This window comes from Dromaius novaehollandiae, chromosome 2, assembly GCF_036370855.1.
Source record: "Dromaius novaehollandiae isolate bDroNov1 chromosome 2, bDroNov1.hap1, whole genome shotgun sequence".
Taxonomy (NCBI): domain Eukaryota; kingdom Metazoa; phylum Chordata; class Aves; order Casuariiformes; family Dromaiidae; genus Dromaius; species Dromaius novaehollandiae.
In genome coordinates this window covers 130498670-130516883 of record NC_088099.1, presented here as the reverse complement: position 1 = coordinate 130516883, position 18214 = coordinate 130498670, and the positions used below count along the sequence as shown (strand labels likewise).

The 18214-nt window shown below is 39.1% G+C and overlaps 1 protein-coding gene across 6 annotated transcripts in view; it reads right to left on the bottom strand.

Annotated features, from left to right (window-relative positions):
- Window positions 1-18214, bottom strand: part of CPA6 (carboxypeptidase A6) — an 84836-nt gene that overhangs the window by 17016 nt on the left and 49606 nt on the right. For 3 of the 6 annotated variants that reach the window (XM_064507427.1, XM_064507429.1, XM_064507430.1), the window contains 4 exons: window positions 14912-15036; window positions 11516-11630; window positions 10141-10242; window positions 9242-9346 (listed from right to left, as the gene is read on the bottom strand). In XM_064507427.1, the coding sequence (XP_064363497.1) occupies window positions 9242-9346; window positions 10141-10242; window positions 11516-11630; window positions 14912-15036 (447 nt within the window). Of the gene's footprint in view, window positions 1-9241; window positions 9347-10140; window positions 10243-11515; window positions 11631-14911; window positions 15056-18214 lie in introns of all 6 variants that reach the window. The other 3 variants (XM_064507428.1, XM_026115239.2, XM_026115240.2) reach the window with 1 other exon arrangement.

Sequence of the window (18214 nt, the reverse complement as noted above, 5' to 3'; positions counted from 1 at the left end):
GAAGCTTGAACTGTCTCTGAAATTTTTTTTCCAAGCAAAATCTTCCTGCTCCTTTGGGAATATACTGAAAGCATTTCCCACAGCAGGAACCCAGAATCAACAGCTGGGAAAAACGACAGAGTGCGTCACATCTACTTTGTAACCCTCAGAAGAGAGCCCATAAAAAGAGTCTAAAGAGGAGAAGGACCTCCAGGATCCCAAGAGCTTGCTTGCACCAGTACTAAAGACAAGAACGGAGTGGATGTTGAAGTAGAGAAGAGGGAGAGGGACTCAGTATGGCTGACATGCTAGAGAAACAACCACCTGGTCCAGGAAGGTTGTGAATGGCTGGGACCACCCAAACCAGTGCGGTGTCTTGAGGGGAAGGAGCTGGCTGCAGTCACCTCCTACTTCTCACCTCCTTACCTCCTACTTATGTTAGTCCAGGCAGTATTTATTGAAGGCAAACAAACATAATGTACTTGAATGCATCATTTAATTAAATTATTGAGACTCAGTTAAATAATTAAGATGCAAAAAAATTGCCTCTAATACAGTTTCTGAAATAGCTAAATTGTCCAACAAGGAATTTTCTTTCACAGTCCTTTTTCATGCTAAGTAGAGCTTCTGCATATCAGTAGTTTTTACTGAAGTCCTACTTACTCGGCACCATCGGACAAAACTGGACTGTCAAAACATGAAGCAGAATTTCTCTGGGGCCAGTAACGTCTTTGAGCAATGACGTGAATTCTCTTCATACATTGAAGAGAAACACACCCAACAGCTTAAAAGCTGTCACAGGGTAGTATTTGAATTTCCTAGTGATTAATACTTACACAGGAGTTTGCGCTAGCAAGTGTCATTGAAGAACTTCTCCTACAGGCACAACACAGCTGTAGGGTTACCTTTATTTTTATCAAAATGGATTCACAGTGTGAAAAAAATGAATAGCTAAAAACAAAATGGAAGTAATTTTTACCTTCTTAAGATTGTGTGTTTTCAGGAGGATGCAGATGAGTAGTTGAAAGCGCACAACAGAAATAGCATAACATTTATTTCCTTTTGGAAAAAGAAAACTGGAAATCATTTTAATCATTTTTTGCAATAGTGGAGATATCATGTCAAAGGAAAGAACCTTCTCTAAACATCTTTACTTTTGAACAGAACCTGGAAAAATCCACCATGGACCAAAAGAGAAAGAAATACTGTAGAGCATAAAGAGGGTTTGCCTCAGCTCTTTGTAAAACAATGCATCACATGCCTCATTGTGGTGATATCATGGTACTGCATTCCACCTTTTTGGCATTGATTTAGGATTTATCAATTAAAAAAAAAAAAAATCACAACTAAGAGCCCAGTCCTGGAAAAGCATATTGGTAGTGTTGACTGTTACTTCATTTTCCTTACCCTTATGAATGGCTTACATTAGTAAACTCTGTCTTCAGTAGCAAGGATGTGCTGAGGAGACTCAGTAATGCAGAGCGGGCCGTATAAGATGGCTGCTGAAATAGCAGAAGTCAGTCAGGATTGAACCAGTTGTGGAGTGGAGAGAGGAGGTTGAGCAGAAACCAGATACAGACCAGTGTGATTACGTCATGTAAACTTATAATGCCTGGCATGCCAGGAACAGTATGTGGAAGAAGAGAAAAATCGTAACACTGGAACAGATTCTGAATTTGCACCAGCACCTCTTGCTGTTGAAAGGCTGATGAATGAAGTATCGAGTGAAAAGACTGAAATATGTGATCTCTCTGACGGAGAAATACCAATTAGCGCTCCAGGCAGAAGGTCCTGATAGAAAAGAAAGAGTTAGCTAATGGTAAGTGAGGCTGAGTGTTTCAAATACAGACGCTGGAGGATGAGACATGGATTTTGCCTACAGATAATGGATATATAGGGAGCACTCAGAGAAATCAATTTTTTCCTGAGGTTAGGCAGCTAAAAAGACAGCTGCAGGGACCAGAGGCTGACAAGCAATAAAAATTAAGCTCTAATAATTGTACTATGTTTACTGAAAGAGCTGCAAAGCATTTTTGGAGAGGTCTGTCACCAGGTGACTGGTCCTTTGAGGTGAAAAGAGCCTAGTCTTCACAGTGCCATAATCACTGGCAGCTGTGTAGGAGACTGCAGGGGGTCAAGACACCTTCCTAAAACAAGGGTGAACTAAAAACTTGGATGTACAGAGGGAAAACCCAGAAACGAAGACTTCATACAGCAAGAAGACACAGTAGTTTAAAGAACAGCAAAACATTTCAAATCAAAACAATGTGAGCCAAAGAGTATCACCTAAAGGGAACAGACCTTGGAAAGGAGGAACGTATCCCTAAACGGTGAAGGGAAAAAGCTATAGGTACAGTCTTTTGGTTTGGCCTTGCATCCCTCCGACACAAGGGATTCAGTTTTGAATGTTTCAAGTGATTTCCAAAGCTCTTCAGGTATCTGAGAGACAGTAGTCAAAGATATTAAGAGTAGTGGCATATCCTTCCCCAGGAACAGGAATGGCATTCTGATATGGTATATAGGGAGGGACAGTCAAGTCCTTGCTTTCTTTCCTTTTTAGTTCAAAACCTGTGTTTTGGAGAACTCCAAAAAAATGGAGATGGAAAGCATAAAATGGGAAATGAACTAACTATGTTGTCTTAGAGAACCACTAAATGTAGCGGTGATGAGAATTCTTTAAATTAATATTGGATTGTGGGAATGTGGTGTTTCAGCTGCTTCTGTCCAAAAGACTTAAGTCAATTGAGAAGTGACAGGTCAAGCATATAACATTTAACAAACACTAGTGTGTTGCTCCACATAACTATCTTAAAGACCCCTGATATCACAGTATTTATGAAGTGGATGAAAAACTGATGTCTGAAGCTTGTAATCAAAAGGGGAAAGAAGCCAGTATTTTGAGGCTCAGTCATTATGGATAGCAAAGGGAAATAATTTTTCCGAACCCTAAAAGCTTAACAGTTTTGATATAATTCAGCAATACGCTGAAGTCACCCAGACCTTGAAGCTTTTTTCCTGACAGTGTGGACTTCAGCATTGGAAGGAATGATTGAATGAATGATTCTCTGATCGATGATGTAGCATATCACAGATGTTTTGTCCATCAGGACACACACTGTGGAATTTTGCAGAATGAGCAGAAATGCTACATTGGCTTTCACAGTTCTTAAATTCAGAATACTTATAGCTTTATGGCCTTATAGCCACGTAGCCTGCACAGCAGAGGATGAGAGCCAACCCTTTAAACATTAACACTACCTTGGTCTCCCGCTTGGACCTTAGCTCTGATCACACAATCATCCTTCTACAGTTCTGTATATGTGCCTGCTCTGTTATTTTAGGTATCCTGTCTTTAGAGTCAAACACTTCATAAAGATTCCAGTAGAAGAATGTGAGGTCTTGAACTCTGCAAAATTCCTGGTAAAAACTGGTCTCTGGGGCATGGTTGCAAGCCTGATGGCCAGCTAATTGGCAGTACGCATCCCACAAGGTGAGTCATAAATCAGTCTCAAGTGCAGAATGGTGGAGTAAGTGTTGCCATTTTGCTCCTGGGACAGTCTGTCTCTCTCTTAGCTCATTATTGTGGAGTGAAAAGACAGAATTCAGGCCTTGTTTTGGCAGCAATCAATATCAATGTCAGCTTTAAAAAACAGATCTGCCCTCAGCCCTTTAACTTCTTTGTCTGGGGTTGTCTGTCTGCTCTGTGGGTGCAAGATGAAGTGTAAACACATGCCCTTGGATAATTTGGGGACTCACATAATTGGGATCATAGGACACATACATTTCAGAATTTTGACTTTCAGACACACTTCTCATATTTCAAGTATGAAGAGTGCACTGAGAATGCCTTTCAGATTTGGGCTTCTCCTAAGATAAGACATCTATTATGGCCCATCTTTAAGGGACGATGCAGTGTTGCAGTATAAGCAGAGCTTTCGAGTTGCAGGTTTAGATTCCTCTAATATACAACTCCTTTCCAGTGAGCCTGTGGTTAGGGGTGAGGGAACTGTTGTGGGTGGTCTAGCAGGGTCAGTGCTTGGACCAAACTTATCAAGCCACCTTGATCAAGTCCAGAAAGCTCAGATGTAGTTCTGAACACTTTTGCAGCAAAGACTTTATGCTAGGTTGTGTCCCAGAGGAGGCAGACAGTATGTTGGTAGCACTGCTAATTCAGGAGAAAACCCCACAACAATCTCACATTAAAGAAATGTGAGTATGTGCAATGCAATGTAAGCTGGCCCACGCTCAAAGAACAGAAATACTTTGAGGAAGCTGTACAAATCTTAAATATTTCTAAAATGTAACAGCCTGGAGAGCCTGAAGAGAATGCCACATTTCACATTTGAGATGCAAGTCTGCTGAATCAGGTCAACGTATGTCAATTTTCCCTTTTTTGCTAAGGAGGACCACTATGCTTTTGAAGATGTGAGAATGAAGGTGGTGGTGGGGTTACTGTACTTCCAAAGGGATGGCTTCTTGTACCCTGATATGAGGCCCCCAGATTAGACCAATCCCCTAAGGGGATGCACTTGATCTTGATCGACTTTTCCCTTATAGTAGTTCCTGGGCTCTTAGAATATTTTCTCATGAAGAAGTACAATCAACACTTGCTTCTTGACATTTTAAAATTAAATTCCTTGAATCTTCTAATCTTTGAGATTTAAAATACAAATTTTGCAACAGAAGCAAAGAATAGTGCATCTTAATGTTACATGTTTTGCACATTTTTTTCTGAAAATGTATGAATGACATTTCAAGGTAATACATCTTCTTTAACATGGATCAAGAGGCAGCATTTCTTAGAGAGAAGAAAGTCAAGTCAGATGTAATGTGAATCCTCACCCGTTTCCCATAAAACTGAAACAGAATCTACTTTTAATGTTAATTTGAATAGCAGCCTGTGAACCATGTTTCAGATTTTTGAAACAAGAATAAAATCCTAAATTGGCAGTCTGGGTAATCTGATATCTGAATTGTGCTTCCCTTCTCACAACACATACCTAACAAAGAGGGGTTAAATGTTCTTAATTAACACATATGCATATTTAATTGTACTTTTTAAAAAAGTCTGTAAATTTTGCTTCTCTGTTTCTATGAGGGACTACTTAACTTTGGATAAATATGTATTTATGTCTGATAAATAAATTTACAGCATATCACTTGTGGCTAAAATCTAGTGCTTTCTTCATAGCAATTACACATAACAGAGTCCCTTTCTTTCCAGTTTGTAATATTTAGTGACACATTTTAATGTATAATTAGATCCTATGTAGTCTTTTTAAAACCTAGACTAACAAATTCTTTTATTTAATCTTTTGCTGCAGACCAAATTCTGGGTTGCATTAGATTCGTTCGCCTTTGCAGGTTGCCTTCAAAGTAGTTCCCCCTAATCAGCTCCACTTATTTTCACGGCTCCTATTCCTTCCCTACTCCTCCACATTTCTCTAATATTTCCATGGTCAGGGGCTTTTTTCTGGACCTTTTCAGCTGAGGAAGGCTTGAAGTTAATGGGACTCCACTGGAACCTGACTGTTACTTGTAGCAAATATCTGTTGCTGGGTTTTCTATCACAGTGCAGACCCAGACACTTCTCTGTGACTTATTAATTGGGAGCTAGAGCTCCAATCCTGTGAGCACAGGGTTAGTCAGAGGCCACCAGTACTGTCCATCTCTGTAGTCAGCCTGATTATCTTTAGGTAAGAGACAAAGGCATTCAGGGCCACCTTCTACTGAAACAAACGGAAGTTCTTATGAACACCAGACCTATAGTACACAGAGCCAAGGCTAGAGCTCACTCTGGAATAGATTATCATTAAAAAAAAAAAAGAGAGAAGTCCAAACCCCAAACAATGCTCAATGCTTTTGTTTGTTTCAGAACACAAGGAGGTTGGTCTTCTACTTCGCAATGATATTACCATATAATAAAAAACACTTGCCTGTCCATTATTGCCTGTCTTTAATTCTTAAAGCTCTACTTCTATAGCTCTCTCCCTTATTCCCTAGTTCATCTGGTCTCTTCTCTATTTTATTTGCCTGAATACAGAATAGGCCTGTGTAGCAAGGCAGCCTCTTGCCTTTGCACGTTTTAGCCTCACATCTTCATTTCCCAAGGCTGTTCTGCCTTAGTCTGCTTTGCATTTTAAAATAGATGGGAGCTGGGTCCTGCTCAGCTGAGCAACTCTAGTTGCTTTGGAGACAGCAGGAGAGCTGCTGCCCATACCAGCGCAATCCACAGCAGCCAGCTAGTCCCCAGCAAGCCCACCCACGGGTGGCAGTGTCCCCCATGCTGGCAGCAAATGCACCGGCATCTGGAGGCTGCCACTTCCAGAGTCGCAAGCAAGCTATCGAGAGCTCCCAAACTCACTGGGAACATCTGGTCAAGTTTGCAGCAGCCAATTTTGAGTTTGAATGTAAAGTGACATTCATATATAAAGAGAGTTGGGTTTTTTTTCCAGGCTTGAAAAGCCTTCTCACCCACTGGAGTTTGGACACTTCAAAACTTACATCTCAATCCCCATCCAGACCTCTCAGGTCAACAGTTTTCCTATATACAGAATAGCTTTGGAATTCAAGTCCAATGTTTTGGTATAAGCAATAATACACTTTATTGTAGGATATGACTATCAGGGCCCTGGGGACTCCCCCAGCCCTCCCTGTCCCTGACCACCCTCCAGCCCCAGCCCCATCGCAGCCCAGCCTGGAGCCGTCAGTCGCTGCCCCTGGACATCGCAGCTGTACCAGCTGCAGCCCCGCCACAGCCCTGCCCCTGCCCAGCTGTGGGCCCTCTGACCCTCACCCCAACCCTGTCCCTGGCCTGTATGCGCCTGCCTGTCCCCGCAGCAGTGCCTGATGTCCCCGTGGGGCTGGGGCTGCCCCAGCCACCCCCTGGTACTCTGCTCCCTCGAGACAGAAGGAGGGACCCTGGTGGCGAGACCCGGTCCTGCCCCACTGGCAGCCCCTGACACCAGCAAGGGGGAGCCGCTGGCGGTGCAGGGCCCTGACAATGCGACCTTAACAATTGACTAAGTTCTTAGGGTGAAGTGAAAGCTGGATAAAATCTTTTGAACTCGCTGCGCTGTAAAAGCACATGCATACACTGTTCCTGCTAGAAAAGAAGCTAACATCCCTTAAATCCATCTTTTCCTTTTGCATATCTTGAATCAATGGACTTGCAGTGCTATATCTTAGAGTCCACAAGCATGCCTGGAAAAATCTATTTCCAATTTGACTGCCCTTTCTCAAAACTCTCCATTAGCATCCAAAAGGCTGGAAAGCGTGCTGCTGGGCTGCAGAGATGCTTAAGGAAGGAATTTGCCAACAGAAGAGAATTGCAGAGAGTTGGAAGCACAGAGAGACTTATTATTTCCACAGAGTTCTTACTAGAAATGTCTGTTTCATATAATGAGAAAAGTAATATCCCAATGCAATCTAATAATTGTGTCTCTTCTCCCTTCTCAACCATTTTTTAATATAATGATGGAGATTGTGAGCATAATGTATTCTGACCCTGATGCATTTCGCTTAAAAGCTGGATTGAAATATTTTTCTAAAGAAAGAAGAGAAAATGTCATCTCTGAACAAATGCAATGCACAACTGAGATGGACAGACAAAGGTATACATTATTTTAGTCTCGATGAACTCTGAGCTGCAGAGTTATAAGTTAGGAAAACGCTTTTATGTATTTAGTGGAACAATCCTACTAGCAAGCTACTCTCAGAGGATCTCAGATAACAATCAGAAGGTTTTTGTATACACACACAGAGCCTGTAGCCTGCCATAAGTTCTACAGAGAAGCTTTGTGACTTTTACTGTGCTGCCACATTGTAGTGTTTTACATTAAAACTGTTGTACGTAAAGAATAGGCTTTCCTGCCAGTGCCTGTGCATTCGAAATCTCTCTGTTCCTGATTGCAGCCTGTTAGCCTAGGAATGAAAGCTGCTCAGAAAAAGCTGCAAGTATGTTGACCCTTAAGCTAGCAGGAATCCTATTAAGGAGATGCATCACCGTTGCAGCCTGGCCCCTCAAGCTGGGCACCTGGGTTAGCCATCAGGAGCCAGGCTGGGAGGCTCACCCCAACTGTGGCGGCCTCGTTATTTCTGTACTTGCCTCACATACTGCTGGGACTTCTTAGGGAAGTCCACCCAGTTCATATTTAGCTATATGATCATCTCAGCTAACTGTAGTAAAAACATACTCTAATATCATTAGGGTGTTGCACAATGCAGAGGTTTACCCATATGAAGTGTTTTATGGGATCCCAGAAAATCAAAGGCAGATATCCTAAATCAGAGGAGTTATTAATATATCATGGAAACACAGTGATTGGGCAGAAGAGAAATGAGAAAATTGTTTGTTTATAGGAAGAACCTTTCAAATAAAGATTTTGCATCATTTATTTTGTGCAAAAAAACTGATATGCAAAAATACTCTAAGCACATCTGTTGGTTTTTTGAAGCCTTCTTTGACTTCTGTCAATTGCATTGCAAAATGGGCTCCACTTTGCTCATATCCCCTGTCCTGAACACAAGTCTGTTGGTTATGGGGAGGTATCAAAATATTGCAAAGTCATCATGTATCTGAAATGAACCCCAGATTAGAAGAGATTAAGTGCTGATATAGAAAAAAACACTGAGGTACTGGGTGAGTGGAATACAAAATTCCAATTGCTCTAATTTCCCCGATGCTTTGAAAAATGACAAAGGAAACAGATTTGGGGATATGAAGGTTAGACACCAGCTATCATGGATTAAAGGAGAATAAATTCAATAAGATAGGATCAAAGAAATATTAGAGAACGACTTGATATTCAGAGAATACAAAACCTATCATTTTGGTTCAAATTTGCCTATGATTTTAGCTTCCCATTCCTATGGAATTACAGAAAAGAGAAATGTCTTTTTTTAATCTAAGTCCTTAAGGTAAAGATATTACCAAACTGATCTAAAGCAGTACACAATGGCATGGATTTACTTGGACCGTTACCAGAATTATAATTTCCACAGTTTTAGGTCTTGGAATAAATTCCTACTTCATGTTTCTGCCACTATGTGTCTGGTATATTTTTGTCCTGTGCCTAGCTGTGTCTGCCTGTCACTATCAGCTCCATTTATCAAGCACTTAGTGTTCTACAAATAATAATAAAAAAAGCTGTATAATAGCTAGTTATTGTTCTTACTAATAACAAATTAGATTGGTTATAACAAGTATGTAATGTTTTTTGAACTGAAGGTGCTGCTTGACTGTAAATCATTAAACACTTACTTCTTTCACGAACCACTGGCAAAAGGCAGGTCCAATCCATTCTCTTGCATGAATCCCACAGTCTATCCAGACAGCTTTCTTGTAAGGCTGTGATCTTTTACCTAACTTAAAGTGTAAATATTCATAGAAATATCAATAGATCTCTTGACATTAGTGAGAAGCAAAAATGAAAACATAAGAGAATATTAGAAACACTAGAACATTTTGAGTTTCCTTGTATGAAGGAACACAACTACAGCCAAGCTAATGAAGTGGATCTATGGGGAAAAAAAATCACAGAAAAAGTCAGATCTGTCAATTCCTCTTTATGAGAAACATAGTTCTTAGCTATCACATGGAGCAGGGTGAGGAAAAACTATGCTACAGGAATAGAGTGATGCAGAATCCAATTCAAGAAATCTGCAACAGTGGATAAAAAGAAAGTATATTGAGAGTAAACTTTTTTCCTCTTTTATGATGCCCTTTAATTTGTCATCCTAATAATGCGAGTTGAGAGTGCTCAGTCCGGGAATTCTGTCAATAACTAAACAGGAAACATATGTGGCACATGCTGAGAAGGGATCCAGAGTCTTCTGGGGTCTACCTCTAGGATAATTGTTTTACAAGTTGGCTATAAACACAAGACTTTCCAATTCCCTTAAATCCCAAAACTGCTAATTTTACTTGTCCTACAATCGCCATGTATATCCAATCCAAACGAATAGCATTTGGCTTTTAGTTTTCCGATGTTTTATTTTTTTGTTCCTTGGAGACCACATGCAGAGAGATACTTAGATTGTAACAACTCCTTAAGAAAGGTTAATCATCTGCATTTCTGGTGTACATCCTATAATATACACAACTAAATGTCTGCCATTCATTCCAGACTTTGGTCTGATTAATGACTATTTAATCTTTACCTTGAGTACAAACAGTGGTCTGCCTTCATAGGATTTTCCAACAGAGAACGTATGAATAAGATCTGAATGAGTTTTATTCAGATGATGCATCCAATCCTGGATCTGCAAAAACAGAAATAAAATTGCTGCTTCAATCTTTGCATTTCTTGGGAAGCAGCTGTAACACTTTTATTATTAATCTCAGTTCTTAGTCCTCGGTGTATTTTTTCACTTTTCTGTAGGTTTTATATTTGTCTTATTTGTTTGTTTTTGTTTTCAGACTCAAACTATCAATGAGCTCGCATGGCTCTATTGCCAGAGGTTGGATGCAGCCTTCAGTTGCATGGGTTTTTTTTCCATTTTATTATTGGATATTACTGGAATGCCTTAGCTGTTCACTGAAAGTCTGAAAATCGGGCTAGTCAGCCACTTTCACTAAACCTTAAGAATGGAATAAAGAAAGCAGGACCCTAAGTCTTCCTGCAAGAAGACAGTATGGTGAACAGATTCAGTGGGAGAGGAGCACCTGCAGAAGTCAATCCTACTTTCATTATTTGTTTCACAGATCTTGAGGAGGTGCAGCACACCATACACTCAGTCTAGTGACTTTGTTTTGGAGCAAATTGAAATACCTGGATTTCCAAGAATTCCAGTTCCTGATACTAAAACTCATATGTAGAGTTTAGTTGTTTTGAAAGGGACTGATTTTTCTCATCTGCTGCCCTACAAAAGGAACTCTTGACCATGTAGTTTCTCAAATCAAGAAAGACAACAGCATCAGGGATAAATATGAAATCAGCAAAGAAAAGGCCATGCTCAAGAAAAAAACCCAGAAATCTAAAAATCCTGACGAACACTCCAGTGGTGTTTGGCAAGTGCCTTGTGACCTCACCTTCATGAGAACAGAATTTGGCAAAGTCAGGGTGTAAAGCAGTGCCTGTTATCTGTATATGCTGGTACACTGAAATCAACGGAAATTATTTACTCAGATATCTTTCAAAATAGTATGCCTTATAAAAGGACTTTATCTAAATGCTTTTAAGTCTTTCGACTCCTTGTGCAAATACTTATTTGTGCTCATTTTACTTACTTAAATGATTCAGTGAGACTTATCAGCCTCTGAAATCTCTTATCCCACCAGAATTTAAACCTAAAAGACTTATGTTTAAAACAAAACTCAGAAGCTTTCAAAGACCGTTCCATGTACAAGATAAGCCTTGGATACAAGAATTAAAAATAATGCTTTTTTTTCAAAGGAGCCTACATTTACAGAAGAAACATTTAGGACATTTCTGAAGATCAACAAGCAACTGTAACTTGTACACAGAGCGAAATCTGGGCCTTATTAAAGACAATGGGGTAATAGATAAGGGGTGAAATATGAATTTTGACATACTTCACCCAGTGAGTGGTATACTTCATAGTTGTACCCAGGGAGGGACCTTCGATTTCTTTGTGACCTCCGTCCAGTTTGTTTTTCTATTGCTTTCTGTAGATCTGATATGAGAATCCTAGACAAAAAAAGATAGTGCTATTATTGAAAAGTGAGTAGAACACACAAGCTAAACCAGAACACCAATCACTTTTAGAAGAAATATACCAAGAATTAAAGCATCCTGATGTTACTTCATCTGCTACATTTTGACAATAAAACGCTTCAGGCTTATTTGAATATAAGCTGTTAAATAAAAACTCCAGTTGCTTTGAAATTAAACAGTGCCTTCAAAATGAACTTGTTAAGTGGATAAAACAGAATGATGTAAATAATGTAGCCAATGTGGAGAAGAAGCCACTTTCATATGTTTATAAGTAGTCAAATTATGTTTATATATCAGCACTTGTTTTCTTCTTTTACAGGCCAGTTATACTATGTGATCATGTATATTCAAAAATTGATTTCAAAACCATAAAAATATATTTTTTTATCCTTAGAAAAACATGTACAAACTTTCTCTTAGAAGTATTGTACTGGTACTGAATATTACATATAACCAAAGTTTCAGAGGCAAAACAGTAAAAAATGTAGAACTTCAACAGCATTATCATTCTGTCTGAAACAAAACAAACAAAAACAAAGATAAAATCTTAAATATGGTTTGTTATTTATATTTATCTCTACTCTGCAATAGTTGTTTGGCAGTTATTTTAAAATAAATCATGAAAAACATGAAACAACATTAAATCAGTGTAACTTAAATGAATTTGCATAAAAACAGAGAGGTTCTTGGTATGAAGAGAGAAATGCAGGAACAGTGGTTTAAGCTGAAAGCTTTTCCTATTTTTTGGCAACACACAATAATACAAATATAAAAATATACTATAGAAAACATCTAAAAGGAATTATATTCAAGAGGTTGGTGCATCAAACCCTTCCATCACACAGTGGCAGGAGCTGGGAATATCAACACTGACACCAGTAGTGACATCAGTATAAAACTGGGGGAAATCCTGGTATACCACCCTCTCTCAAAAGGAATTCCTAAAACCTGCCAACACGTAATCACCATGCTTATCATTTCTGCAAAGTGACGGCCACATTCAACCTTTGAAAGCCCTTAAAGGTATTAGCTGCAACGATCAGAAAAAGAGGGACAGAAACTGCATTCACTCTGATCTTAAAACAACTGCTCAGCGTATACCTTAAGAGATAATAGATCTATCTACATACGTATCAAAGTAAAGGTTATCCATATCCTTCAAATATATCATGGAAGTAATTGTATAATTAGGAATTATATTGTTCTACATCAGTAACTTTTATTAAGCAAACTAAGGGTTTATAGTCTTGACTTGCAAAGTGCTTTACACTCTAAAACCAGTACTGTAAAGTACTTAACCCTGTAATTAGATTAAAGCAATATTTTTATACAAATCATTAGGACATTTAATACATTAAACAAACACTTTCCTGCTTTGCTGAATTCTGAGTAGTGTGTTAAGTACCTACCAGCATCAAGCTCTGTCTGTTCAATTTTACATACATAGATTTAATTTCACAACTCCTGTTTATGTGTCTGTGCTCCAAATGAGACTTGATAGTCTTTATTTACTTTTAAATGATTGTGTACTATGTATGCTTATAACATCCCAAGGCTCTTCAGTTCCTCAGATCTGAATACAACCTAAACAACTTTGGTGCAATAAGAGTTGATCTGATGTCTGGCCTGTTTTCACGACCATTTTACTGTCATAGGGTTGAACACTGGAAAGAGAAGCCTGTCTTGCAGAAAAGGGCTGGTCACTTTATGCTTACTTAATGCTTCCTGTCTTCAGAAATTTCTTGTGACTTAGCCAAACTTTACCCAGTCAGGCTGAGATTTTACACTGAGGTGTTTGCCTCAGTTTTTCAAGTTCCCAAATAGGTTTAAAAATCTAGCATCTCTGCCAGTAGTGTGCCAAAAATATAAGTAAAATAAATCTGACATGAACCTTGGAAAAATGCTAGGTTTTCATGGAGGGGAGTAACGTTTGGCAGCTGGAGACCTTTTTGCCGGCAGTCTGACCATGGAGGCCCTGAGGGCACCACCATGCTGGGAGGTGCAGAAGGAGAGGGAAGAAGCGCTTGGGAATTAACAAAATCACAGAAGCCTGTGGAAAATCAACGTACTGTAATCTAGTATTTGTACAATAATGCATTTTCAGGTTACTGCAGAGAACATTTGCTTTAGCACTTCTTACCTTTGCATGCTCCGCTTTGCACCTAAGTAAAGTTCTTCAAGTGTCGTGTTTCTAACACACATAAAATGGCCTTCTGTCATGTCATTAAAGGTGATTATTATGAGCAGAAACAGCAGCAGACATATGAATACAACAGATGGGGCATAGTAATCAGGGGACATTTTTATATAGGCACAGGAAAACAATGACAGAAATCACCAACTCATTTTTAAATGTAAACAAAGCTGAAATAGTGTCGAACCCACAGAGCTCCAGAGCTACTTGGCCTGCATAATTAATTTCCTTCTATTTGTTTTCATATGGTTTGAAAGACAGATTTAGAAAGAGATCATTGTCATAGCAAAAATGAAATACTGATAACAGTGCATATAATATACAATATATTTTACAACATTCTCTTCTCACTGAGAAATAAACAGAAATAGAAATAGTCTCACATAGTCCTCACATTTCTTCAGGAAATGCTTAGGAAATCAAATAACTCAACAGCTGATGATCCATATGATTAAGCAGTTCCCTGATAAGGCTTTAATGACAAGATCACTCCTCTTGTCTATTATAAATACAGCATATTGATAAATATTGTATGATAAATATATACTTCAAAACTGTCTTGAAGGCTTTTAAAGAACACTACAAATGAGGTGTGATCCTTCACGTGTAGTTGTTCTACATGTACGACTTGTATATGCTCACTAGAAATGGAAAGTTATAAAACAAACCCAGGACATGCCTTTAATTCATTACTAATGCTTGCTTCCTCATTTACAGCATGCTTGTAAACAAACCCAGCTCCTGTTAAATATAGAGAGAGGCAAAGCAGACTGTAGAACTAGTAACAGTAATTACCATCCTACTCTTAACAGATGTGATTTCGTATACATTGAAAACACTAACCTGGACTCCAAAGGAGGACATTTAATTAAAATTGCCTGCCTGTGGGAGATTTTCCATTCTTCCATTAAAATGGTCATCTTCTTGAGAAAGTCTAGCTTTCAGCCACTCTAATTGCTAAGTGGAACATATTTGCAAACAGACTTGGTGTGGTAGAGACAGACCTGCCTTGGAGGCAAGATCTCTGGAGTGATGCACAGAAAGTGAAACACAAACTTACGTGTACTGGATGTTGGCCTGCTGGAGGGAGGGCAGCAGAATTTGGGACATGTTGTGTGGTACTCGCAGGTCGGTCACGGTACCTTTGGTGATGTACGAGGTGCTGCTGGGCTGCCACAGGTCCACCTGTAGTGCAGGAACCAACCTGTAATTCATATTTATTCAGTGTAGGTGGGGAAATCCAGGAGACTGGCATGCTTGAAGTTATGTAGGCGTAACTCTAGGCATGGTATAGACAATAAAAACTAGGGTGGTCCAACTGATCATCGATGGGAACAGAGCTGGCTTTGAGGAACAACTGCATCCAGGTTACTATAATTCTTATGGGAGATCCACCAATGGGAAGAAATAATGGTCCCAGGAATACGTCTCCTCAAATGGCTCAAAAGAAAGGCTTCATGCCAACTGCATGCCAACTGCATGCCTCTCCTCAGGATACTACACATTCCCTATATTTTAACTTCTGTGGAGTCCACAATTCTTTTTTGTTTCACAAGGTGTTTTCTATTTTCAGTATGGCAATAAAAGAAAAGAACACTAAAGAGAGGTAGAAAGTGTAGCATACACTTGCATTGTTTGCAAAGCACACCCAAAGTTTTGTGCTTAAGAAATGCATCAGAGGTCAGTAACAGAAGGTGACTGATACTTCAAAGGAAGCTGTGACCTAACCAATAATTTTAAATGTAATGACAAAAGAACAGGGTTAACATAAGCAAAAAATTACAACCTTGTAAACAACATGCTATTTACTGAATAATAGCACAACTACTAAGTGGTATCTATACCTGAGAACACTTAAAGGTTGCTTCTTTACTTTCTTTGGTGGCCAAATCGGAAGTGCACTTAGAAATTTTAGCCCAGACCATGAATTTTTAAAAAGGTGAGAAAGTCTGCAAACAGGGATTTGAAACTCAGGCTATTCTGCACCTGTAGCAAAATGGTCTGTTACTGTTCCGACGTGCCAAAAACAGATGCACAGACTCTTAAATAGAAGTGTGAATAGCTTCCACTCAGCCACTGTGAATCCAGTGGAGGGAACATAAGCTAAGAAACCTCTTCCCAGAGCTGCTGGGTAGTCATGGGAATCTATGGAAAGCAGTGTCAGCAAAAACCTCCTTTCAATACAACAAATATGTGTGTCAAGATCCATAAGCTTTAGAAATGAGTAAGTCTGTGGGCTGAATATAAAGGGAGAAATTTAGTAGGGACTAGTATGTCCTTGCATTTATTAAAGAGAATTTCAAAGTAATTAATCCTTGATAAATATCTCTCAAAGTTTGCTGTAATCAGCTGTACTAGACTGCATTGACAGAAGTCATAGATACAGCTAAGTGTCCCATATTTTACTTGCTTTCCAGGTTTCAAGGAATGTTTCTATAATCCGGATTTTAGAAGCTCCTTTAAAAGCTTCTTTTTCTGCGCCATACAAACTATTTTGAAATATCTAAAGCATTTCATCTGATCTTGCTATGAACCTTGATTAAGAAGAGAGGTTGCAATTCTGCAACAGTGGGTTTTGTTCCAACTGCTTCTCAAATGGTTCTGAGTAACAAAATTCTGATTACTAAGAAGGTCTCTGATGCTGAACCTGCTGCTGCTTCTTCAAGCGGTAGTGACTTCAGTCCAGTTAATCCACCTAAATGTCTGCTACCTTGGAATGAGAAAAATGAAATGCAGGGATAATCTCTTCCACTCCTGCCAAAACCACTCTCTGCTTCATCATGCTACAATATGGTCTATGGATCGGTGTGATAGCGGTGGGCAGGTGCAGTGTCTTTTGAAGTCTAACACCAGGACTGGCAAAGTTCAGAAGACTTGTGAAGCTGACAGCAGCTGTGGCAGATGGTCAGTAGAAACTGAACTCATGAATGAAATTGTGTTAAATGCAGCTTATAAATAAAGATTATCTCACTATGATAACACCTTATGTTTGTTAGTTTATCTTCCTAATTTTTTAATTAAAGTCATCCAGTTAAACACCACCCTTATTCAACATGGTTGATCTCACACATGGTTAATTGGAAATGTGCATTTGATTTATAAGATTTATCCCTCAAAATACACCCCACAGAGAGTAGATTCATTGCTCTTAGAGCAACAACATGCCAGCCAACTCAGCTTGAACCTTCTTTGTAACAATAACAACAAATTGTTATACACAATCTGAGAGCAACTGAAGAGTATCCTGACCAACTGCAATATTTAGGCATACAAAAATGGAAATAAGAGTTACCGAAAGGAAAAAAAAAGAATCTATTATTGAGACATACTTAAAACTTGTCTTTGTTCTTGATAGACATTCCTTATTCCTTTCAGGGTTTTTTTCCATTGTTACGGAGGTTAAAAGCTAACCAATATGCACACTGTTGGTTACTACATCACAGAGTTTTTTTCCTTTTTAAGTTATTCTAATTGTCCCTAACATTACTGGCTGCAAGGGAATATCAAACCAATCTTCATTTTGTGAATTCGGTGGTCTATCACATACTGGTATCCTGTGAAAATGCAGTATAACACTACTGGTATTGTCCTGGTAGGGAGACCAAAAAAATTCCCATTTGAGAATGCAAATCACTGCAATTCAGTTTCCTATATGGGAAGTTTGGTCTCAGCTGACTCCTGCTTCTTTTCTTTGTATTGTAAGCAAAGGATTCAATGCTCATCCAAGAGATGTTACTTGTGCTGTTAAAAGCACCTCTTGAATTGCTGAGTTGATTTTGCTTTATAAAGCAGATATAAGAAACACATTTCTCCAACATATGTCTTATTTACATCACAGCTTTCAGCTTGTTCTTGGTATGACACAGAGACAGTTCATGAAATCAGCCAAAGAGAAGAGGGATTTAGGAGTAGGCATGTTTGGACTGGGCAAAATGAACCATCCTTTACTCACTGTCAGTTTTAGAAGGGCTCATCATTGCATCTCCCATAGATAGTAAGGGCTCCACTGTAGTCAGCACTTTTCTTTCTGCATCATTTGTCTGGCAAGCTTCCCTGGGATTTCCATGCTGTGCTCTACTGGCTAGCAAGGGGTAGTGATATTAATTGTTCTCCTGTTCTCATTTGTGATGGGACAGTTGTCCCTACACATTACGTATGTGGTCATGTAGTATTAGGAACAGTACATATTTCAGTGCCAAAAGACATTAATTTGTTGTGTGGGTGGCTGGATTTTCTAGATGGTGGGAAGATTCCCCAGCTACCAAAAGAAACAGATACAGAAAGCTTACAGAACCCCCTGAACACACAGCCATAATTTTGTACCTGAAAATTTGTCTTGTATCTTGAGCCTAGAGGAAAAGAG